The sequence below is a fragment of the Petromyzon marinus genome, unplaced genomic scaffold (genome assembly GCF_048934315.1).
Source record: "Petromyzon marinus isolate PM22_M1 ecotype Great Lakes invasive population unplaced genomic scaffold, UKy_Petmar_22M1.pri1.0 PM_Scaffold_201, whole genome shotgun sequence".
NCBI classification, from domain to species: Eukaryota; Metazoa; Chordata; class Hyperoartia; order Petromyzontiformes; family Petromyzontidae; genus Petromyzon; species Petromyzon marinus.
The window spans coordinates 102,251-127,419 of NW_027423171.1; the positions used below are offsets into that span (position 1 = coordinate 102,251).

The 25,169-nt window shown below is 53.7% G+C and overlaps 1 protein-coding gene across 1 annotated transcript in view; it reads right to left on the reverse strand.

Annotated features, from left to right (window-relative positions):
- The window catches only part of LOC142922901 (glycogen [starch] synthase, muscle-like), a 92,369-nt gene that overhangs the window by 37,072 nt on the left and 30,128 nt on the right, over positions 1-25,169 (reverse strand). Inside the window, exons 3-7 of the mRNA XM_076063844.1 lie at positions 17,507-17,688; positions 16,557-16,748; positions 12,714-12,899; positions 7,859-8,003; positions 5,151-5,268 (exon numbers count right to left, since the gene is read on the reverse strand). Coding sequence (XP_075919959.1) covers positions 5,151-5,268; positions 7,859-8,003; positions 12,714-12,899; positions 16,557-16,748; positions 17,507-17,688 — 823 coding nt within the window. The remainder of the gene's footprint in view (positions 1-5,150; positions 5,269-7,858; positions 8,004-12,713; positions 12,900-16,556; positions 16,749-17,506; positions 17,689-25,169) is intronic.

Sequence of the window (25,169 nt, forward strand, 5' to 3'; positions counted from 1 at the left end):
CAGGTGAGTGACTGAGCAGGCGAATGACTGAGCTGCCGAGTGACTCAGCAGGTGAGTGACTCAGCTGCCGAGTGACTGAGCTGGTGAGTGACTGAGCTGGTGAGTGACTCAGCAGGTGAGTGACTGAGCAGGCGAGTGACTGAGCAGGCGAGTGACTGAGCAGGCGGGTGACTCAGCAGGTGAGTGACTGAGCTGGCGAGTGACTGAGCTGGTGAGTGACTCAGCAGGTGAGTGACTGAGCTGGCGAGTGACTGAGCTGGTGAGTGACTGAGCAGATGAGTGACTCAGCAGGTGAGTGACTGAGCAGGCGAGTGACTGAGCTGGTGAGTGACTCAGCAGGCGAGTGACTGAGCAGGTGAGTGACTCAGCAGGTGAGTGACTGAGCTGGTGAGTGACTGAGCAGGCGAGTGACTGAGCTGGTGAGTGACTGAGCAGGCGAGTGACTCAGCAGGTGAGTGACTGAGCAGGCGAGTGACTGAGCAGGTGAGTGACTGAGCAGGCGAGTGACTCAGCAGGCGAGTGACTGAGCAGGCGAGTGACTGAGCAGGTGAGTGACTGAGCTGGCGAGTGACTGAGCAGGTGAGTGACTGAGCAGGCGAGTGACTGAGCAGGTGAGTGACTGAGCAGGTGAGTGACTGAGCTGGTGAGTGACTGAGCAGGCGAGTGACTCAGCAGGTGAGTGACTGAGCTGGTGAGTGACTGAGCAGGCGAGTGACTGAGCTGGCGAGTGACTCAGCAGGTGAGTGACTGAGCTGGTGAGTGACTGAGCAGGTGAGTGACTCAGCAGGTGAGTGACTGAGCTGGCGAGTGACTCAGCAGGTGAGTGACTGAGCTCGTGAGTGACTGAGCTGCCGAGTGACTGAGCTGGCGAGTGAGTGAGCAGGTGAGTGACTGAGCTGGTGAGTGACTGAACTGCCGAGTGACTGAGCTGGCGAGTGACTGAGCAGGTGAGTGAGTGAGCAGGTGAGTGACTGAGCTGGTGAGTGACTGAGCAGGTGAGTGAATAAGCTGGTGAGTGACTCAGCAGGTGAGTGACTCAACAGGTGAGTGACTGAGCAGGCGAGTGACTGAGCAGGTGAGTCACTGAGCAGCTGAGTGACTGAGCAGGTGAATGACTCAGCAGGTGAGTGACTGAGCTGGTGAGTGACTCAGCAGGTGAGTGACTGAGCAGGCGAGTGACTGAGCAGGCGAGTGACTCAGCAGGCGAGTGACTGAGCTGGTGAGTGACTGAGCAGGCGAGTGACTGAGCAGGCGAGTGACTGAGCAGGCGAGTGACTGAGCAGGCGAGTGACTGAGCAGCCGAGTGACTGAGCAGGCGAGTGACTCAGCAGGCGAGTGACTGAGCAGGCAAGTGACTGAGCAGGCGAGTGACTCAGCAGGCGAGTGACTCAGCAGGCGAGTGACTGAGCAGGCGAGTGACTGAGCAGGCGAGTGACTGAGCAGGCGAGTGACTCAGCAGGCGAGTGACTGAGCAGGCGAGTGACTGAGCTGGTAAGTGACTGAGCAGGTGAGTGACTGAGCTGCCGAGTGACTGAGCAGGTGAGTGACTGAGCAGGCGAGTGACTGAGCTGCCGAGTGACTCAGCAGGTGAGTGACTCAGCAGGCGAGTGACTGAGCTGCCGAGTGACTGAGCTGGTGAGTGACTGAGCAGGCGAGTGACTGAGCAGGTGAGTGACTGAGCTGGTGAGTGACTGAGCAGGCGAGTGACTGAGCTGGTGAGTGACTGAGCAGGCGAGTGACTGAGCAGGCGGGTGACTCAGCAGGTGAGTGACTGAGCTGGCGAGTGACTGAGCAGGTGAGTGACTGAGCTGGTGAGTGACTCAGCAGGTGAGTGACTGAGCAGGCGAGTGACTGAGCAGGCGAGTGCCTCAGCAGGTGAGTGACTGAGCTGGTGAGTGACTGAGCTGGCGAGTGACTGAGCTGCCAAGTGACTGAGCTGGTGAGTGACTGAGCAGGCAAGTGACTGAGCTGGCGAGTGACTGAGCAGGTGAGTGACTGAGCTGGTGAGTGACTGAGCAGGCGAGTGACTCAGCAGGTGAGTGACTGAGCAGGCGAGTGACTGAACAGGTGAGTGGCTCAGCAGGTGAGTGACTGAGCAGGCGAGTGACTCAGCAGGTGAGTGGCTCAGCAGGTGAGTGACTGAGCAGGCGAGTGACTCAGCAGGTGAGTGACTGAGCAGGTGAGTGGCTCAGCAGGTGAGTGACTGAGCAGGCGAGTGACTCAGCAGGTGAGTGACTGAGCAGGCGAGTGACTGAACAGGTGAGTGGCTCAGCAGGTGAGTGACTGAGCAGGCGAGTGACTCAGCAGGTGAGTGGCTCAGCAGGTGAGTGACTGAGCAGGCGAGTGACTCAGCAGGTGAGTGACTGAGCAGGTGAGTGGCTCAGCAGGTGAGTGACTGAGCAGGCGAGTGACTCAGCAGGTGAGTGACTGAGCAGGTGAGTGACTGAGCAGGTGAGTGACTCAGCAGGCGAGTGACTGAGCTGGTGAGTGACTGAGCAGGCGAGTGACTGAGCAGGCGAGTGACTCAGCAGGCGAGTGACTGAGCAGGCGAGTGACTGAGCAGGCGAGTGACTGAGCAGGCGAGTGACTGAGCAGGCAAGTGACTGAGCTGCCGAGTGACTCAGCAGGTGAGTGACTGAGCTGCCGAGTGACTGAGCAGGTGAGTGACTGAGCAGGCGAGTGACTGAGCTGGTGAGTGACTGAGCTGGTGAGTGACTGAGCTGGCGAGTGACTGAGCTGCCGAGTGACTCAGCAGGTGAGTGACTGATCTGGTGAGTGACTGAGCAGGCGAGTGACTGAGCAGGCGGGTGACTCAGCAGGTGAGTGACTGAGCTGGCGAGTGACTGAGCAGGCGAGTGACTCAGCAGGCGAGTGACTGAGCAGGTGAGTGACTCAGCAGGTGAGTGACTGAGCTGGCCAGTGACTGAGCTGGTGAGTGACTGAGCAGGTGAGTGACTCAGCAGGTGAGTGACTGAGCAGGCGAGTGACTGAGCTGGTGAGTGACTGAGCAGGCGAGTGACTGAGCTGGTGAGTGACTGAGCTGGTGAGTGACTGAGCAGGCGAGTGACTGAGCTGGTGAGTGACTGAACAGGTGAGTGACTGAGCAGTCGAGTGACTGAGCAGGTGAGTGACTGAGCAGGTGAGTGACTGAGCAGGTGAGTGACTCAGCAGGTGATTGACTGAGCAGGTGAGTGACTGAGCAGGCGAGTGACTGAGCTGGTGAGTGACTCAGCAGGCGAGTGACTGAGCAGGTGAGTGACTCAGCAGGTGAGTGACTGAGCAGGTGAGTGACTCAGCAGGCGAGTGACTGAGCTGGTGAGTGACTCAGCAGGCGAGTGACTGAGCTGGTGAGTGACTGAGCTGGTGAGTGACTGAGCAGGTGAGTGACTGAGCAGGCGGGTGACTCAGCAGGTGAGTGACTGAGCTGGCGAGTGACTGAGCAGGCGAGTGACTCAGCAGGCGAGTGACTGAGCAGGTGAGTGACTCAGCAGGTGAGTGACTGAGCTGGCCAGTGACTGAGCTGGTGAGTGACTGAGCAGGTGAGTGACTCAGCAGGTGAGTGACTGAGCAGGCGAGTGACTGAGCTGGTGAGTGACTGAGCAGGCGAGTGACTGAGCTGGTGAGTGACTGAGCTGGTGAGTGACTGAGCAGGCGAGTGACTGAGCTGGTGAGTGACTGAACAGGTGAGTGACTGAGCAGTCGAGTGACTGAGCAGGTGAGTGACTGAGCAGGTGAGTGACTGAGCAGGTGAGTGACTCAGCAGGTGATTGACTGAGCAGGTGAGTGACTGAGCAGGCGAGTGACTGAGCTGGTGAGTGACTCAGCAGGCGAGTGACTGAGCAGGTGAGTGACTCAGCAGGTGAGTGACTGAGCAGGTGAGTGACTCAGCAGGCGAGTGACTGAGCTGGTGAGTGACTCAGCAGGCGAGTGACTGAGCTGGTGAGTGACTGAGCTGGTGAGTGACTGAGCAGGTGAGTGACTCAGCAGGTGAGTGACTCAGCAGGTGAGTGACTGAGCTGGTGAGTGACTGAGCTGCCGAGTGACTGAGCTGGCGAGTGACTGAGCAGGTGAGTGACTGAGCTGGTGAGTGACTGAGCTGCCGAGTGACTGAGCTGGCGAGTGACTGAGCAGGTGAGTGAGTGAGCAGGTGAGTGACTGAGCTGGTGAGTGACTGAGCAGGTGAGTGACTGAGCTGGTGAGTGACTCAGCAGGTGAGTGACTCAGCAGGTGAGTGACTGAGCAGGCGAGTGACTGAGCAGGTGAGTGACTGAGCAGCTGAGTGACTGAGCAGGTGAGTGACTCAGCAGGTGAGTGACTGAGCTGGTGAGTGACTCAGCAGGTGAGTGACTGAGCAGGTGAGTGACTGAGCAGGCGAGTGACTGAGCAGGTGAGTGACTGAGCTGGTGAGTGACTGAGCAGGCGAGTGACTGAGCAGGCGAGTGACTGAGCTGGTGAGTGACTGAGCAGGTGAGTGACTGAGCTGGTGAGTGATTGAGCAGGTGAGTGACTCATCAGGCGAGTGACTGAGCTGGTGAATGACTCAGCAGGTGAGTGACTGAGCAGGTGAGTGACTCAGCAGGCGAGTGACTGAGCTGGTGAGTGACTCAGCAGGCGAGTGACTCAGCAGGTGAGTGACTGAGCTGGCGAGTGACTCAGCAGGCGAGTGACTCAGCACGTGAGTGACTGAGCAGGCGAGTGACTGAGCTGGCGAGTGACTGAGCAGGCGAGTGACTGAGCAGGTGAGTGACTGAGCAAGTGAGTGACTGAGCTGGTGACTCAGCAGGTGAGTGACTGAGCAGGCGAGTGACTGAGCAGGCGAGTGACTCAGCTGGTGAGTGACTCAGCAGGTGAGTGACTGAGCTGGTGAGTGACTCAGCACGTGAGTGACTCAGCAGGCGAGTGACTGAGCAGGCGAGTGACTGAGCAGGTGAGTGACTGAGCAGCGAGTGACTGAGCAGGCGAGTGACTCAGCACGTGAGTGACTGAGCTGGTGAGTGACTGAGCAGGCGAGTGACTCAGCAGGTGAGTGACTCAGCAGGTGAGTGACTGAGCAGGCGAGTGACTGAGCAGGCGAGTGACTCAGCACGTGAGTGACTGAGCAGGCGAGTGACTCAGCACGTGAGTGACTCAGCTTGGTGAGTGACGCTCACCCGTAGAAGTGCCCGCGGATGAACTCGTTGATGCGAGCCTTGCTCTGTGCGTGCAGATTCTGGAATTCGTGCATGGCCGAGAACCGCTTGAGGTTGAGGCCGTTGGGGGTGATGATGTCTGGGGTGGAGTGGGGGGGGGTAAGAGAGGGGGCGGTGATTCTCACGGTCACGGCCAATTACATTGAATCGACGGCGCAATCATCACCTGCATGGAGGTCTCATTTCTGTCGGAGTGATTTGAGCGTTTCTCGTTTTTGTTCTTCCCCCGCTCCTCCTCCTCCGCGCCGATGAACGCCGCCGGCTGCTTACGGTGGTGCAACAGAAGTTGAACTTGTGGGGATATACACAGCGTGCTCCTGGCTCAGGCTCAGAGTCAGGGTGAGTCTCCTGGCTCAGAGTGAGACTCAGTGAGACTCAGAGTGAGACTCCTGACTCAGAGTGAGACTCAGTGAGACTCAGTGAGACTCAGTGAGACTCAGAGTGAGACTCAGAGTGAGACTCAGTGTGAGACTCAGTGTGAGACTCAGTGAGACTCAGAGTGAGACTCAGTGAGACTCAGAGTGAGACTCAGAGTGAGACTCAGTGAGACTCAGAGTGAGACTCAGTGAGACTCAGTGAGACTCAGAGTGAGACTCAGAGTGAGACTCAGGGTCAGAGTGAGACTCAGAATGAGACTCAGAGTGATACTCAGTGTGAGACTCAGAGTGAGACTCAGAGTGAGACTCAGTGTGAGACTCAGAGTGAGACTCAGAAAGACTCAGAGTGAGACTCAGTGTGAGACTCAGAGTGAGACTCAGAGTGAGACTCAGAGTGAGACTCAGAGTGAGACTCAGAGTGAGACTCAGTGAGACTCAGAGTGAGACTCAGTGAGACTCAGAGTGAGACTCAGAGTGAGACTCAGTGAGACTCAGAGTGAGACTCAGTGAGACTCAGAGTGAGACTCAGGGTCAGAGTGAGACTCAGAATGAGACTCAGAGTGATACTCAGTGTGAGACTCAGAGTGAGACTCAGAGTGAGACTCAGTGTGAGACTCAGAGTGAGACTCAGAAAGACTCAGAGTGAGACTCAGTGTGAGACTCAGAGTGAGACTCAGAGTGAGACTCAGAGTGAGACTCAGTGAGACTCAGAGTGAGACTCAGTGAGACTCAGTGAGACTCAGAGTGAGACTCAGAGTGAGACTCAGTGAGACTCAGTGAGACTCAGAGTGAGACTCAGTGAGACTCAGAGTGAGACTCAGTGTGATACTCAGTGAGACTCAGAGTGAGACTCAGTGAGACTCAGAGTGAGACTCAGAGTGAGACTCAGGGTCAGAGTGAGACTCAGAGTGAGACTCAGGGTCAGAGTGAGACTCAGAGTGAGACTCAGGGAGACCGTGTCTCTGGCTCAGAGTGAGACTCAGGGAGACCGTGTCTCTGGCTCAGAGTGAGACTCAGGGAGACCGTGTCTCTGGGTCAGAGTGAGCCTCAGGGAGACCGGGTCTCTGGGTCAGAGTGAGACTCAGGGAGACCGTGTCTCTGGGTCAGAGTGAGACTCAGGGAGACGGTGTCTCTGGGTCAAAGTGAGACTCAGGGAGACCGTGTCTCTGGCTCAGAGTGAGACTCAGGGAGACCGTGTCTCTGGGTCAGAGTGAGACTCAGGGAGACCGTGTCTCTGGGTCAAAGTGAGACTCAGGGAGACCGTGTCTCTGGGTCAGATTGAGACTCAGGGAGACCGTGTCTCTGGGTCAAAGTGAGACTCAGGGAGACCGTGTCTCTGGGTCAGAGTGAGACTCAGGGAGACCGTGTCTCTGGGTCAAAGTGAGACTCAGGGAGACCGTGTCTCTGGCTCAGAGTGAGACTCAGGGAGACCGTGTCTCTGGCTCAGAGTGAGACTCAGGGAGACCGTGTCTCTGGGTCAGAGTGAGACTCAGGGAGACCGTGTCTCTGGGTCAAAGTGAGACTCAGGGAGACCGTGTCTCTGGGTCAGAGTGAGACTCAGGGAGACCGTGTCTCTGGCTAAGAGTGAGACTCAGGGAGACCGTGTCTCTGGGTCAGATTGAGACTCAGGGGGACCGTGTCTCTGGGTCAGAGTGAGACTCAGGGGGACCGTGTCTCTGGGTCAGATTGAGACTCAGGGAGACCGTGTCTCTGGGTCAGAGTGAGACTCAGGGAGACCGTGTCTCTGGCTCAGAGTGAGACTCAGGGAGACCGTGTCTCTGGGTCAGAGTGAGACTCAGGGAGACCGTGTCTCTGGGTCAGAGTGAGACTCAGGGAGACCGTGTCTCTGGCTCAGAGTGAGACTCAGGGAGACCGTGTCTCTGGGTCAGAGTGAGACTCAGGGAGACCGTCTCTCTGGGTCAGATTGAGACTCAGGGAGACCGTGTCTCTGGCTAAGAGTGAGACTCAGGGAGACCGTGTCTCTGGGTCACAGTGAGACTCAGGGAGACCGTGTCTCTGGGTCAGAGTGAGACTCAGGGAGACCGTGTCTCTAGGTCTCCCCGAGTCGTCTTACTCTGGCCCAGAGGTCCGGTCCACTCACACCACCACCCACCCCACCACCAACCCCACCACCCACCAACCCCACCACCCACCCACCCCACCACCCACCAACCCCACCACCCACCAACCCCACCACCCACCACCCACCCCACCACCCACCAACCCCACCACCCACCCCACTACCCACCCACCCCACCACCCACCCCAGCACCCAGCCAGCCAGCCACCCACCGGGTTTCCTCTTGAGCAGGTGCTGTGCCTCCACTCCGGTGATCTGCGACACGGTGGTGAAGGTGTGGGCACAGTGCATGGCCGCGCGCTCCATGCAGTAGCGGTGGTAGATCTGGCGGTCGCCAGCCTCCTTGTCCACGTCAAACTGAAGCACTCGCAAACGCCACGCACACACGCAGATATACACACACACACACACGCAGATATACACACACACACGCAAATACACACACACACACACGCAGATATACACACACACACGCAGATATACACACACACGCAGATACACACACACGCAGATATACACACACACACGCAAATATACACACACACGCAGATATACACACACACACACACGCAGATATACACACACACACGCAAATATACACACACACATGCAGATATACACACACACGCAGATATACACACACACGCAGATACACACACACACACGCAGATATATACACACACACACACGCAGATATACACACACACGCAGATACACACACACACACACGCAGATATATACACACACACACACACGCAGATATATACACACACAGATATACACACACACACGCAGATATACACACACACGCAGATATACACACACACACGCAGATATACACACACACGCAGATACACACACACACACGCAGATATATACACACACACGCAGATATATACACACACACACGCAGATATATACACACACACACGCAGATATATATACACACACACACGCAGATATACACACACACACGCAGATATACACACACACACACACGCAGATATACACACACACCCACGCAGATATACACACACACGCAGATATACACACACACACGCAGATATACACACACACACGCAGATATACACACACACACGCAGATATACACACACACACGCAGATATACACACACACGCAGATATACACACACACGCAGATATACACACACGCAGATATACACACACACACGCAGATATACACACACACACGCAGATATACACACACACGTAGATAAACACACACACACGCAGATAAACACACACACACGCAGATATACACACACGCAGATATATATACACACACACACGCAACAACAACAACCGCCATTCGCCACTAAGTGGCGGTGACGTCACCACGACGCTTGTGACAGGCCATGTGCACTTTGAGGCCACGTGAAGTGTCGAACGCCCGCTGGCAGGAGGTCACGGGGCAGACCCAGGTGCCACGGGTCAACTGACTGAGATGACTGGCTGATGCACCACCTGTGCCCCCTACTGTGCCAACCTGCTGTGTTTTAGCCACCCGGCGCTCCGCTCGTTGTTGTGAGCGTCGCTCCTCCGCCCTCCGTTGTTGTTGGAGGGCGACTACCTCCAACTGCCCAGTAGCGTCCTTCACAAGCCTTCTCCACAGACGCCGATCTTGACACTGCTGGTACCAGTCATCGGCAAGTCTACTAAGCACCACGTCCTCCTGTACCACTTTACTCCATCTCTTCTCTAGCCCGTGCCGCGCCCGTTTAGCCCCCTCAATCCGGCCGAACAAAAGCTGTTTCGGCATGCGGAGGCTGGGCATGCGGGTTACATGACCCAGCCAACGCAGCCTTGCCTGCCGGAGGAGCTCACCGATGGGACCGTGTCCAGATCTTTCAAGGATTTGTGAGCTCCTCACACAATCCAGCCTGGTTAAACCCAGGATGGATTCTGTGAGGAGGAAAAAACAGTGATCCAATCTCTGACCCCCAGGAACAGGTTTGCAGATTTGCTGAGCATTTCTGTGAGGTCCTGGGGGACGGGAAATCCCTCAGCCAGGAAAACATCGTGGCACAAAGTGGGGATAACCCTGCTGAGGCTGCAGTGCCTCAAATATTGGAAGAAGTCACCCCCTGCGAGTGGCTGGCTGAGGTGCCATCTTTTGAGGAAGTACTGAAGGCGATCCGGAGTCTGAGACCAGGAAAGGCACCAGGTAGAGATGATCTCCCAAGCGAAATGCTGAGGGAGGGTGGCGTTTGTGCACAGACTGCCCTATATGACATCATAACAACAATCTGGACCACTGGACGGGTTCCGCAGGATTGGAAGGATGCCCTGGTGGTCCCCCTCTTTAAGAAGGGGGACCACACAGACTGTAACAACTACAGGGGTATCTCACTCCTCATGTGTGCCGGGAAAGGTCCTGGCAAGGATTATTCAACATCGCCTTGCCAGGCACGCTGAGGAGAGGCTTGCGGAGGCCCAATGCGGTTTCAGGAAAGGGCGGCCCTGCACAGATGCCATATTTTCTGTCCGTCTGCTACAGCAGAGGTGTAGGGGATTCCAACAAGACCTACATCTCTGCTTTATTGACCTGGTCAAGGCCTATGATACCATCAGTAGGCCTGGGCTCTGGGTTGTTCTTCGTGCTTTTGGAGTCCCTGACCTTCTGCTCATGATCATTAAGGACCTTCATGATGGTGAGCGGACCCGGGTAAAACTACGTGGCCGGGAGTCAGAGCCATTCCCTGTACACCTTGGGGTGCGACAGGGATGTCCTCTGGCTCCCACATTATTTAACATCTATTTTGACCACATAATTCGTGAAGCCTTCAATAGCTGTACCGGGGGAATCTCCATATGGTACAAATATAATGGGAGGCTGAGCGATGCCCGGGTGCGGTCAAGGGATGGCTCCATATTGCTCAACCACGTTATGTATGCTGATGATTTGGTAATAGCTGCTCATTCAGAGGAGGAGTTGGAGACGCTGCTGCTGAGACTGGAGCGTGCCACTAAGAGGTGAGGCCTTACCATCATCCCCACCAAAACTAAGCACCTGCCTGGATATTTTGTACCATCGGACACTCCACGCCCACAACTCCCAATCGGTGATGGGGCAGTTGTGGAGAGAGTGGAGAGTATCCCATACCTGGGCAGTGTGCTTAAGACTGGCTCCAGTTTAACAGCAGAGGTCTCACTCCGAATCAGTCAAGCGGCAATATCTTTTCATCGGTTGCGTAACGCTGTGTGGAAGTTACCTGGTCTGTCGCTCCACACTAAGCTTCAGGTCTTCTCGGCCACGGTCATTCCCTCACTTCTCTACGCTTGCGAAACGTGGACCCCCCTAATGGAACATCTTCGCCGGTTAGAAACATTTAGGCTGGCCTGCCTACGATCCATCCTGGATTTAACCAGACTGGATTGTGTGAGGAGCTCACAAATCCTTGAAAGATCTGGACAAGGTCCCATCGGTGAGCTCCTCCGGCGGGGAAGGCTGCGATGGCTGGGTAATGTAGCCCGCATGCCCAGCCACCGCATGCCCAGTCACCGCATGCCGAAACAGCTTTTGTTCGGCCGGATCGAGGGGGCTAAACGGGCGCGGCACGGGCTAGAGAAGAGATGGAGTGATGTGGTACAGGAGGACGTGGAGCTGAGTGGACTTGCCGATGACTGTGGAGGAAGCTCGTGAAGGACGCTACTGGGCAGTTGGAGGCAGTCACCCTCCAACAACAACGGAGGGCGGAGGAGCGACGCTCACAGCAACGAGCCGAGCGCCGGGTGGCTGAAGCACAGCAGGTTGGCACAGTAGGGGGCACAGGTGGTGCATCAGCCAGTCATCTCAGTCAGTCGACCCGTGGCACCTGGGTCTGCCCAGTGACCTCCTGCCAGCGGGCGTTCGACACTTCACGTGGCCTCAGGGTGCACATAGCCTGGCACAAGCGTCGTGGTGACGTCACCGCCACTTAGTGGCGAATGGCGGTTGTTGTTGTTGTATGTATGTGTGTATGTGTGTGTATGTATATGTGTGTATATGTATGTATGTGTGTATGTGTATGTGTGTATGTATGTGTGTGTGTGTATGTGTGTGTGTATGTATGTATGTGTGTATGTATGTGTGTATGTACGTGTGTGTATGTATGTGTGTATGTATGTGTGTGTATGTGTGTATGTATGTGTGCATGTGTGTATGTGTGTGTGTATGTGTGTGTGTGTGTATGTGTGTATGTATGTGTGCATGTGTGTATGTATGTATATGTATGTATGTGTGTGTAAGTGTACGTGTGTACGTGTATGTGTGTATGTATGTGTGTATGTGTGTATGTGTATGTATGTGTGTATGTATGTGTGTGTGTGTATGTGTGTGTATGTGTGTATGTATGTGTGTATGTGTGTATGTGTATGTATGTGTGTATGTGTGTGTGTGTATGTGTGTGTATGTGTGTATGTATGTGTTTATGTGTGTATGTGTGTATGTATGTGTTTATGTGTGTATGTATGTATGTGTGTATGTGTGTGTGTATGTGTGTATGTGTATGTATGTGTGTATGTATGTGTGTATGTGTGTGTCTATGTGTGTATGTGTGTGTGTGTTTATGTATGTGTGTATGTACATGTGTATGTGTGTGTGTATGTGTGTGTATGTAAGTGTACGTGTATGTGTGTATGCATGTGTGTATGTGTGTATGTATGTGTGTATGTGTGTATGTATGTGTGTATGTATGTGTGTATGTATGTGTGTATGTATGTGTGTATGTATGTGTGTACGTGTGTGTGTGTATGTGTGTGTGTATGTGTGTGTGTGTATGTGTGTATGTATGTGTGTATGTATGTGTGTGTGTGTATGTGTGTATGTATGTGTGTATGTGTGTACGTGTGTGTGTGTATGTGTGTATATATGTATGTGTGTATGTATGTATGTGTGTATGTATGTATGTGTGTATGTATGTGTGTATGTGTATGTATGTGTGTACGTGTGTACGTGTGTATGTGTGTATGTATGTGTGTATGTATGTAAGTGCACGTGTGTATGTGTGTATGTACGTGTGTACGTGTGTGTGTATGTATGTGTGTATGTACGCGTGCGTGCCCGCACGTTGGCCAGGTTGTTGTAGAAGTCCACGTGACCGGCACAGAGGTAGCGGCCCAGCAGGGTGGCGTGCGTGGTGAAGATGGTTGCCACCGGGAGGTGGCGCACGCGACACAGCACCAGGCCCACGCCCGCCAACCACTCGTGGAAGTGAGCCACCATCGACGGCTTCTCCTCGCACTGCGCGTAGAACTGGGACGCGGAGAGACACAGAGAGAGACACGCAGAGACACAGGGTTAGACACAGAGACACAGAGAGACACACAGAGAGACACGCAGAGACACACAGAGACACAGACAGAGAGAGACACAGAGAGAGACACGCAGAGACACAGAGACACAGAGAGACACACAGAGACACACAGAAACACAGAGAGAGACACGCAGAGACACAGAGAGACACAGACACACAGGGTTAGACACAGAGACACAGAGAGACACACAGAGACACACAGAGACACAGAGAGACACACAGAGAGACACACAGAGACACACGCAGAGACACAGACAGAGAGAGACACACAGAGACACACAGAGACACACAGAGACACAGACAGAGAGAGACACAGAGAGACACGCAGAGACACAGAGAGACACACAGACACAGGGTTAGACACAGAGACACAGAGAGACACACAGAGACACACAGAGCCACAGAGACACAGAGAGACACACAGAGACACACAGAGACACACGCAGAGACACAGAGACACAGAGAGACACACAGACACAGAGAGACACGCAGAGACACAGAGATAGACACACAGAGACACAGACAGAGAGAGACACAGAGACACAGACACAGAGAGACACAGGGTTAGACACAGAGACACAGAGAGAGACACAGAAACACAGAGATAGACACACAGAGACACAGACAGAGAGAGACACAGAGACACAGACAGAGAGAGACACACAGAGACACAGACAGAGAGAGACACAGAGCACAGAGACACAGAGAGAGACACAGAGAGACACAGAGACACAGACAGAGAGAAACACAGAGACACAGACAGAGAGAGACACACAGAGACACAGACAGAGAGAGACACAGAGACACAGACACAGAGAGACACAGGGTTAGACACAGAGACACAGAGAGAGACACAGAAACACAGAGATAGACACACAGAGACACAGACAGAGAGAGACACAGAGACACAGACAGAGAGAGACACACAGAGACACAGGGTTAGACACACAGATATACGCAAAGAGACACAGAGAGACACACAGAGAGACACGCAGAGACACAGAGAGACACACTAGAGACACAGAGACACAGAGAGACACACACAGAGACACAGAGAGACACACAGACACAGGGTTAGACACAGAGACACAGAGAGACAGAGAGAGAGACACACAGAGACAGAGAGAGACACACACAGAGACACAGAGAGACACACAGACACAGGATTAGACACAGAGACACAGAGAGACAGAGAGAGACACACAGAGACACAGAGACACAGAGACACAGACAGAGAGAGATACACAGAGACACAGGGTTAGACACAGAGAGACACACAGAGACACAGAGAGACACACAGAGACAGAAAGACACACAGAGAAACAGGATTAGACACAGAGACACAGACAGAGAGAGATACGCAGAGACACAGAGAGACGCACAGACACAGAGAGACAGAGACACAGACAGAGAGAGACACACAGAGACACAGAGACACAGACAGAGAGAGAGACACACAGAGACACAGGGTTAGACACAGAGACGCGGAGAGACACAGAGAGAGATACGCAGAGACACAGAGAGAGAGACACAGAGACAGAGAGAGACACACAGAGAGACAGAATTAGACACAGAGACACAGACAGAGAGAGACACACAGAGACACAGAGAGTCACACAGAGACACAGACAGAGAGAGAGACACACAGAGACACAGAGAGACACACGCAGAGACACACAGAGACACAGAGAGACACACAGAGAGACAGAGACACAGACAGAGAGAGACACACAGAGACACAGACAGAGAGAGACACACAGAGACACAGACAGAGAGACACACAGAGACACAGAGAGACACAGAGAAACACACAGAGACACACAGAGAGACAGAGACACAGACAGAGAGAGACACACAGAGACATACACAGAGAGAGACACAGAGAGAGACACAGAGAGAGACACAGAGACACACAGAGACGCAGGGTTAGACACAGAGAGACACAGAGAGACAAAGAGAGACACAGAGAGACACAGAGAGATGCAGGGTTAGACACAGAGAGACGCAGGGTTAGACACACAGAGACACAGAGAGACACAGAGAGACACACAGAGAGACACAGGGTTAGACACACAGAGACACACAGAGACACAGAGAGACGCAGGGTTAGACACACAGAGACACAGAGAGACACCGAGAGAAACACAGAGAGACACAGAGAGACACAGAGAGACAAAGAGAGACACACAGAGACACACAGAGACACAGAGAGACACCGAGAGACACACAGAGACACACAGAGACACACAGAGACACAGAGAGGCACAGAGAGACACACAGAGAGACACAGGGTTAGACACACAGAGACACACAGAGACACAGAGAGACACAGGGTTAGACACACAGAGTCACAGAGAGACACCGAGAGAGACACAGAGAGACACACAGAGACACAGAGAGAGACGCAGGGTTAGACACAGAGAGACACAGAGAGACACACAGAGAGAGACACAGAGAGAGACGCAGGGTTAGACAAAGAGACACACAGGGAGACACAGAGACACACAGACAGAGAGACACACAGAGACAGAGAGAGACACAGAGAGACACAGAGACACACAGGGTTAGACACACAGAGACAGAGAGAGACACAGAGAGAGACACAGAGACAGAGAGAGACACAGAGACACACAGGGAGACACACAGACACACAGACAGAGAGACACACAGAGACAGAGAGAGACACAGAGAGACACAGAGACACACAGACAGAGAGACACAGAGACAGAGAGAGACACAGAGAGACACAGAGACACACAGGGTTAGACACACAGAGACAGAGAGAGACACAGACACAGAGAGACACAGAGAGACACAGAGAGACACACAGAGACACACAGAGACAGAGGGAGACAGAGACACAGAGAGACACACAGAGGCAGAGAGAGACACAGAGACACACAGGGTTAGACACACAGAGACAGAGGGAGACAGAGACACACAGAGACAGAGAGAGACACAGAGACACACAAGATGAGACACACAGAGACACAGGGTTAGACACAGAGACACAGGGTTAGACACACAGAGACACAGGGTTAGACACACAGAGACAGAGAGACACAGAGAGACACAGAGACGCAGAGAGAAACACTATACACCCCCCCCACCACCACCGCCTCCTCCCTCACCACCACCATCACCACCATCACCTCACTCACCACCACCACCATCACCACCACCACCTCCCTCACCACCACCACCACCATCACCCCCACCACCACCACCCCCCTCACCACCACCACCATCACCACCACCACTGCCTCCTCCCTCACCACCACCACCATCACCCCCACCACCACCACCACCACCCCCACCACCACCCCCACCACCACCACCACCACCTCCCTCACCACCACCACCACCATCACCCCCACCACCACCACCACCACCACTACCCCCACCACCACCCCCACCACCACCACCACCACCTCCCTCACCACCACCACCACCATCACCCCCACCACCACCACCACCACCACTACCCCCACCACCTCCCTCACCACCACCACCACCCTCACCACCACCACCACCACCCCCACCACCACCACCACCACCACCACCACCCCCACCACCACCACCACCACCTCCCTCACCTCCCCAAGGAACCAGGCGGTGAGGAAGCCAAAGAGGACGGCGTCGTTGGATTCGCGGTCGAACCACGGCACGCCGATGCCGCAGGCATCCCACAGCTCGGACTTCCAGCGGTCCAGACTCCAGGCGGCGGAGGCCACGTCGAAGAGCACCACACAGGGACTGCCCTCAATCAGCCAGCGGCCACAGTACACCTGGGGGTGGGGGGCAGGGGGGGACAGGGGGGGAGAGGTACACGGGGAAAGAGGGGAGAGATGGGGGTTAGAGAGAGTGAGCCAAACAGCAAGGGAGGGAGAGAGCGAAAGAGCGAGCGAGCTCACCCACTAACTCGCTCACTCGCTCGCTCACTCACTCACTCACTCTCTATCTCGCTATTTTGCTAGGGAGTGAGTGAGAGAGTGAGCGAGTGAGAGAGTGAGCGAGTGAGAGAGTGAGCGAGTGAGAGAGTGAGCGAGAGAGTGAGAGAGCGAGTGAGCGAGAGAGCTCACTCACTCACTCACTCTCTCACTCACTCTCTATCTCGCTATTTTGCTAGTCAGTGAGTGTGTGAGCGAGAGAGTGAGTTAGAGAGTGAGCGAGCGAGCTCACTCACTCTCTCACTCTATATCTCGCTATTTTACTAGTGAGTGGGTGAGTGAGTGAGTGAGAGAGTGAGTGAGTGAGTGGGTGAGAGAGTGAGTGAGTGAGAGCGTGAGTGAGTGAGTGAGCGAGTGATTGAGTGGGTGAGTGAGTGAGTGAGTGGGTGAGTGAGTGAGTGAGAGAGTGAGTGAGTGAGTGAGAGAGTGCGCGAGAGAGTGAGTGAGTGAGTGATTCAGCGAGTGAGTGATTGAGTGACTGAGTGAGTGATTCAGTGAGTGAGCGAGCGAGCGAGCGAGTGATTGAGCGAGCGACTGAGTGAGTGATTCAGCGAGTGATTGAATGAGCGAACGGCTCTAACCGACTCCCCCCTCACCTTGACCCCCTTGGCGTTCATGCAGGCGAGGGTTCGCTTCAGTGCCGGGTTGCTGGGTTCTATGAGCTCTACCTGCGTGCGCACATTCTGCTCGAAGTAGGGCCCCAGCAGGATGTAGTTCTCACCCCACTCGTCCGCCGTCACCTTCGCCTTCGTCTGGATCACCGTGTAGATGCCCCCCACTGCGGAGAGACAAAGGCGGAAGTGGGCGGGGGGGCGGGAGGGAGGGGGGTGGGGCTGGTGGGTGGGGTGTATAGTAGTGTAGTGTATAGTGTAGTGTGTAGTGTAGTGTATAGTGTAGTGTATAGTAGTGTAGTGTATAGTAGTGTAGTGTATAGTGTAGTGTATAGTGTAGTGTATAGTAGTGTAGTGTATAGTGTAGTGTGTAGTGTATAGTGTAGTGTGTAGTGTATAGTGTAGTGTATAGTGTAGTGTATAGTGTAGTGTAGTGTGTAGTAGTGTATAGTAGTGCAGTGTATAGTAGTGCAGTGTATAGTAGTGTAGTGTATAGTGTAGTGAATAGTAGTGTAGTTTATAGTGTAGTGTGTAGTGTAGTGTATAGTGTAGTGTGTAGTGTAGTGTGTAGTGGTGTATAGTGTAGTGTATAGTAGTGTATAGTAGTGCAGTGTATAGTAGTGTAGTGTATAGTGTAGTGTATAGTGTAGTGTATAGTGTAGTGTGTAGTAGTGTAGTGTATAGTAGTGTATAGTGTAGTGTATAGTAGTGTAGTGTATAGTGTAGTGTATAGTGTAGTGTATAGTAGTGTAGTGTATAGTGTAGTGTATAGTAGCGTAGTGTATAGTAGTGTAGTGTATAGTGTAGTGTATAGTAGTGTAGTGTATAGTGGTGTAGTGTAAAGTAGTGTCTAGTAGTGTAGTGTATAATAGTGTATAGTGTAGTGTATAGTAGTGTAGTGTATAGTAGTTTAGTGTATAGTAGTGTAGTGTATAGTAGTGTAGTGTATAGTAGTGTAGTGTATAGTAGTGTAGTGTATAGTAGTGTTGTGTATAGTAGTGTAGTGTACAGTAGTGTAGTGTACAGTAGTGTAGTGTATAGTGTAGTGTATAGTGTAGTGTATAATAGTGTAGTGTATAGTAGTGTAGTATAGTGTACAGTAGTGTAGTGTATAGTGTAGTGTATAGTGTAGTGTATAGTAGTGTAGTGTATAGTAGTGTATAGTAGTGTAGTGTATAGTGTAGTGTATAGCAGAGTAGTGTATAGCAGTGTAGTGTATAGTAGCGTAGTGTATAGTAGCGTAGTGTATAATGTAGTGTATAGTAGGGTAGTGTATAGTGTTGTGTATAGTAGTGTAGTGTATAGTAGTGTAGTGTATAGTAGCGTAGTGTATAGTAATGTAGTGTATAGTGTAGTGTATAGTGTAGTGTATAGTGTAGTGTATAGTGTAGTGTTTAGTAGTGTAGTGTATAGTAGCGTGTCTCTCTCTGTGTATCTCTCTCTGTCTCTCTCTGTCTCTCTCTGTCTCTCTCTGTGTCTCTCTCTGTGTCTCTCTCTGCGTATCTCTCTGTGTATCTCTCTGTGTGTCTCTCTCTGTGTCTCTCTCGCTCTGTGTCTCTCTCTGTGTCTCTCTCTGTGTATCTCTCTGTCTCTCTCTCTCTCTCTCTGTCTCTCTCTGTGTGTCTCTCACTGTGTCTCTCTCTGTGTGTCTCTCTCTGTGTGTCTCTCTCTGTGTCTTTCTCTGTGTCTCTCTCTCTGTGTCTCTCTCTGTGTCTCTCTCTCTGTCTCTCTCTCTGTCTCTCTCTCTGTGTGTCTCTTTCTCTGTCTCTCTCTGTGTCTCTCTCTCTCTGTGTCTCTCTCCCCGTGGTGGTCGCTGTGTGGAATTTGTCTCCGGACATTCCTGAGTTTCCCCGTTCTCATTTAGAATCAACGTCGCATTCGCGTTTTGAGATATTTGGCGGCTGCTATGAATTTCCAGCCGGTTGGTTGAACTCCGATCATTTGTGATGGCCAGGCCAAGGCTTCTGATATGGCTCAGTGGGGTACTTCCCTGCTAACAATAAACACAGTTCAGTTTTAGAATGGGTTTGTTTATGAGTACGACGAGTCTCCATGAATATGAGTCTCTAAGTATTGGTCTCTATGGCTCTCTGTGGATCTCTACGAGTCTCTGGATCTCTATGTGAGTCTATGGGTCTGTGAGTCTGTGTAAACACGGCTTAGAGTATTTGGCTGCAGCTATAAATATCCACGTGATGATGGAGATGATGATATCAGCGACTTGGTTGAACTGCTGTCATGTTTAGCATGAGTCTCTATGAGCGTGGATCTCTATGAGCGTGGGTCTCTATGAGCGTGGGTCTCTATGAGCGTGGGTCTCTATGAGCGTGGGTCTCTATGAGCGTGGGTCTCTATGAGCGTGGGTCTCTATGAGCGTGGGTCTCTATGAGTAAAGGAGTCACATGGCTCAGTGGGGCTCTGCCTGGTAACAATGAACATCGTTTTATAGGGCAAGGAGTTTATAGAAGCGAGCAGTTATACACAAAGACAAAGGTCCCCCATATAGCCTTAACAGACTGTAGGGGCATCTATGAAGGCCGGCACGGCACACGAGGGGGTGGGTGGCCAGCACCACGCCCGACCGCCTTTGTCTCCCCAGTGGCGATGTTTACGCACCGCACCAGGTACTCATTTGAGGCTGAGTCGACCTAGGGGGAGGACCAGGACCGGTTCAGATAATCGTCACTGGTGTTGGCCGTGAGCGGGAATCGAACCCGGGTCGCCAGGTTCATAGCGCAGCGTAGCGCTAACCGCTACACTACCGCTCCCCACAAACACACTCACACATACATACACAGACACACACCCACATATACACAACAACAACCGCCACCACCACTACTACACTCACCCACACACTCAACAACAACAACCGCCATTCGCCACTAAGTGGCGGTGACGTCACCACGACGCTTGTGCCAGGCTATGTGCACCCTGAGGCCACGTGAAGTGTCGAACGCCCGCTGGCAGGAGGTCACGGGGCAGACCCAGGTGCCACGGGTCGACTGACTGAGATGATTGGCTGATGCACCACCTGTGCCCCCTACTGTGCCAACCTGCTGTGCTTTAGCCACCCGGCGCTCCGCTCGTTGTTCTGAGCGTCGTTCCTCCGCCCTCCGTTGTTGTTGGAGGGCGACTGCCTCCAACTGCCCAGTAGCATCCTTCACGAGCCTCCTCCACAGAGGCCGATCTTGACACCGCTGGTACCAGTCATCGGCAAGTCCACTCAGCTCCACGTCCTCCTGTACCACATCACTCCATCTCTTCTCTAGCCCGTGCCGCGCCCGCTTAGCCCCCTCAATCCGGCCGAACAAAAGCTGTTTCGGCATGCGGTGGCTGGGCATGCGGGCTACATGACCCAGCCATCGCAGCCTTGCCCGCCGGAGGAGCTCACCGATGGGACCTTGCCCAGATCTTTCAAGGATTTGTGAGCTCCTCACACAATCCAGTCTGGTTAAACCCAGGATGGATCGTAGGCAGGCCAGCCTAAATGTTTCTAACCAGCGAAGATGTTCCATTAGGGGCGTCCACGTTTCGCAAGCGTAGAGAAGGGAGGGAATGACCGTGGCCGAGAAGACCTGAAGCTCAGTGCGGAGCGACAGACCAGGTAGCTTCCACACAGCGTTACGCAACCGATGAAAAGATATTGCCGCTCGACTGATTCGGAGTGAGACCTCTGCTGTTAAACTGGAGCCAGTCATAAGCACACTGCCCAGGTATGGGAAACTCTCCACTCTCTCCACAACTACCCCATCACCGATTGGGAGTTGTGGGGGTGGAGTGTCCGATGGTACAAAATACCCAGGCAGGTGCTTAGTTTTGGTGGGGCTGATGGTAAGGCCCCACCTCTTAGTGGCACGCTCCAGTCTCAGCAGCAGCGTCTCCAACTCCTCCTCTGACTGAGCAGCTATTACCAAATCATCAGCATACATAACGTGGTTGAGCAATAGGGAGCCATCCCTTGACCGCACCCGGGCATCGATCAGCCTCCCATTATATCTGTACCATATGGAGATTCCCCCGGTACAGCTATTGAAGGCTTCACGAACTACGTGGTCAAAATAGATGTTAAATAATGTGGGAGCCAGAGGACATCCCTGTCGCACCCCAAGGTGTACAGGGAATGGCTCTGACTCCCGGCCACGTAGTTTTACCCGGGCCCGCTCACCATCATGAAGGTCCTTAATGATCGTGAGCAGAGGGTCAGGTACTCCAAAAGCACGAAGAACGACTCAGAGCCCAGGCCTACTGATGGTATCATAGGCCTTGACCAGGTCAATAAAGCAGAGATGTAGGTCTTGTTGGAATTCCCTACACCTCTGCTGTAGCAGACGGACAGAAAATATGGCATCTGTGCAGGACCGCCCTTTCCTGAAACCATATTGGGGCTCCGCAAGCCTCTCCTCAGCGTGCCTGGCAAGGCACACATACACACACATCCACACACACCCTCCCACACACATACCTACATACACACACCCACACACACATACCCACATACACACACCCACATATACACACACACACACACCCACACACATACCCACACACCCACATACCCACACACAGACACACACACACAGACACACACAACAACTGCCATTCGCCACTAAGCGGCGGTGACGTCACCACGACGCTTGTGCCAGGCCATGTGCACCCTGAGGCCACTTGAAGTGTCGAACGCCCGCCGGCAGGAGGTCACGGGGCAGACCCAGGTGCCACGGGTCGACTGACTGAGATGACTGGCTGTTGCACCACCTGTGACCCCTACTGTGGCAACTTGCTGTGCTTTAGCCACCCGGCGCTCCGCTCGTTGTTGTGAGCGTCGCTCCTCCGCCCTCCGTTGTTGTTGGAGGGCGACTACCTCCAACTGCCCAGTAGCGTCCTTCACGAGCCTCCTCCACAGAGGCCGATCTTGACACCGCTGGTACCAGTCATCGGCAAGTCCACTCAGCTCCACGTCCTCCTGTACCACATCGCTCCATCTCTTCTCTAGCCTGTGCCGCGCCCGTTTAGCCCCCTCGATCCGGCCGAACAAAAGCTGTTTCGGCATGCGGTGGCTGGGCATGCGGGCTACATGACCCAGCCATCGCAGCCTTCCGCGCCGGAGGAGCTCACCGATGGGACCTTGCCCAGATCTTTCAAGGATTTGTGAGCTCCTCACACAATCCAGTCTGGTTAAACCCAGGATGGATCGTAGGCAGGCCAGCCTAAATATTTCTAACCGGCGAAGATGTTCCATTAGGGGGGTCCACGTTTCGCAAGCGTAGAGAAGGGAGGGAATGACTGTGGCCAAGAAGACCTGAAGCTTAGTGCGGAGCGACAGACCAGGTAGCTTCCACACAGCGTTACGCAACCGATGAAAAGATATTGCCGCTCGACTGATTCGGAGTGAGACCTCTGCTGTTAAACTGGAGCCGTGTACACACATATACACACACTCACAGACACACTCACACACAGACACACTCAAAGACACACTCACACACAGACACACACACAGACACACACACAGACACACTCACAGACACTCACACACAGACACACTCACAGACACTAACACACGGTGACCTTCTGAACACGGAGCGTCTAAAGTTTCTAGAGGTAAAAATAAACCCTCTGAATTCAGAGGTTTAAACCCTCTGACCTGGCAAGTCAGGGGTGGGCGCGTTGGTTTATTATGAATGAGACCGGGGTCACACGAGTCCAAGGGTAGCCCAGGCCCCGCCCACTGCTCCCCCGCAGCGGCTGTAGCCACGCCTACCCCCTCTCGACCGTAGACCCTCCCCCGTCTCGTAGCCCCTCCCACAGCTGCTGTGCCCAATCAGCCAGCGAGGATCTAGGCCAGCCCACCCACTCCAGCCGCAGCCCCTCCCTCTCCACTACAGTCCCCTCCCACAGCTGCCGCGCCCAATCAGCGAGGACCATGCCTCCCCTTCCCGTAACCCACTTACGAAATTGTATCCCCCCCCACAACCATAGCGCCCGCGCCTACAGCTGCGAGGCCCAATCAACGTGGACTATGGCCCTGCCCCTCTCCAGTAACCCCCCCTCCCCCTCCGCGAAAACCCCCTCGCACAGCTGCGCGGCCCAATCAGCGAGAACCATAGCCCCCGCCCATGATAGTGTAGCCTCTCCTCCCCTTCCCCGTAAGCTCCGCCCCTCCGCTTTAGCCGCCCCCCCAGCCTCAACCAATCAGAGAGCAGCTTCGTCGCGTACGTGCCCGATACCACGAGCGGGGGGTGTTCAGACAGAAGTTGCGGGCGGCCCGTGATCACTCGGGGGTCGGTGTTTTCAAAATCAGAATAGTTTCGACTGCAGGAAGGAAATCCGATGAGCTATAAAGCTCTTTACCCCCCACCCCCTCCCGCACAGATTCCCAGTCAGGGGCACGGGGTTACCGCTCACGGCCACCGCTGACAGCAGCAGCAGACATCTGGGGAGACAAAGGCGGCCGGGCGTGGTGCTGGCCACCCACCCCCACTCTGCCCCAAGTGCCGCTGCTAAGAGCAACTTGCCCCCACAGTCTGCGCGAGGCTACACGGGGGATCTTTGTCTTTGTAATGATTATTTGACGTCTCTCGCGGCCAACGCTGCGTCAATTGTCCCTTCAACGATTCGCCTCTCTGTGATGTTACCTGATGGGCATCGCAGATGATGCTGATGATGATAGCAAGTAGTGGCTGATATCATCGCCACCACGTGCACATTTACAGCAGCAGCAGCTGAGTACTCTAAACGCGTGTTTGTCAACAGACTTAGAGAGACACTCAGAGAGTTATAGGTCCACAGAGAGACCACTACTTAGAGACCCAAATTCATAGACACACACGCTCATAGAGACTCACAGAGACCCACACTCATAGAGACCCACACTCATAGAGACCCATACTCATAGAGACCCATACTCATAGAGACCCATACTCATAGAGACTCACAGAGACCCACACTCATAGAGACCCACACACTCATAGAGACCCACACTTATAGAGACCCACACTCATACAGACCCACACTCACAGAGACCCACACACTCATAGAGACCCATACTCACAGAGACCCATACTCACAGAGACCCACACTCACAGAGAACCACACTCATAGAGACCCACACTCACAGAGACCCACACACTCATAGAGACCCATACTCATAGAGACCCACACTCATAGAGACTCACACTCATAGAGACCCACACTCATAGAGACCCACACTCACAGAGACCCATACTCACAGAGACCCACACTCATAGAGACCCACACTCATAGAGACCCACACTCATAGAGACCCACACTCATAGAGACCCACACTCATAGAGACCCACACTCATAGAGACCCACGCTCAGAGACCCACGCTCAGAGACCCACACTTATAGAGACCCACACTCAATAGAGACCCATACTCATAGAGACCCACACTCATAGAGGCCCACAGAGACCCATACTCATAGAGACCCACACTCACAGAGACCCACACTCACAGAGACCCACACTCACAGAGACCCACACTCACAGAGACCCACACTCACAGAGACCCACACTCATAGAGACCCACACTCACAGAGACCCACACTCACAGAGACCCACACTCACAGAGACCCACGCTCACAGAGACCCACGCTCATAGAGACCCACGCTCATAGAGACCCA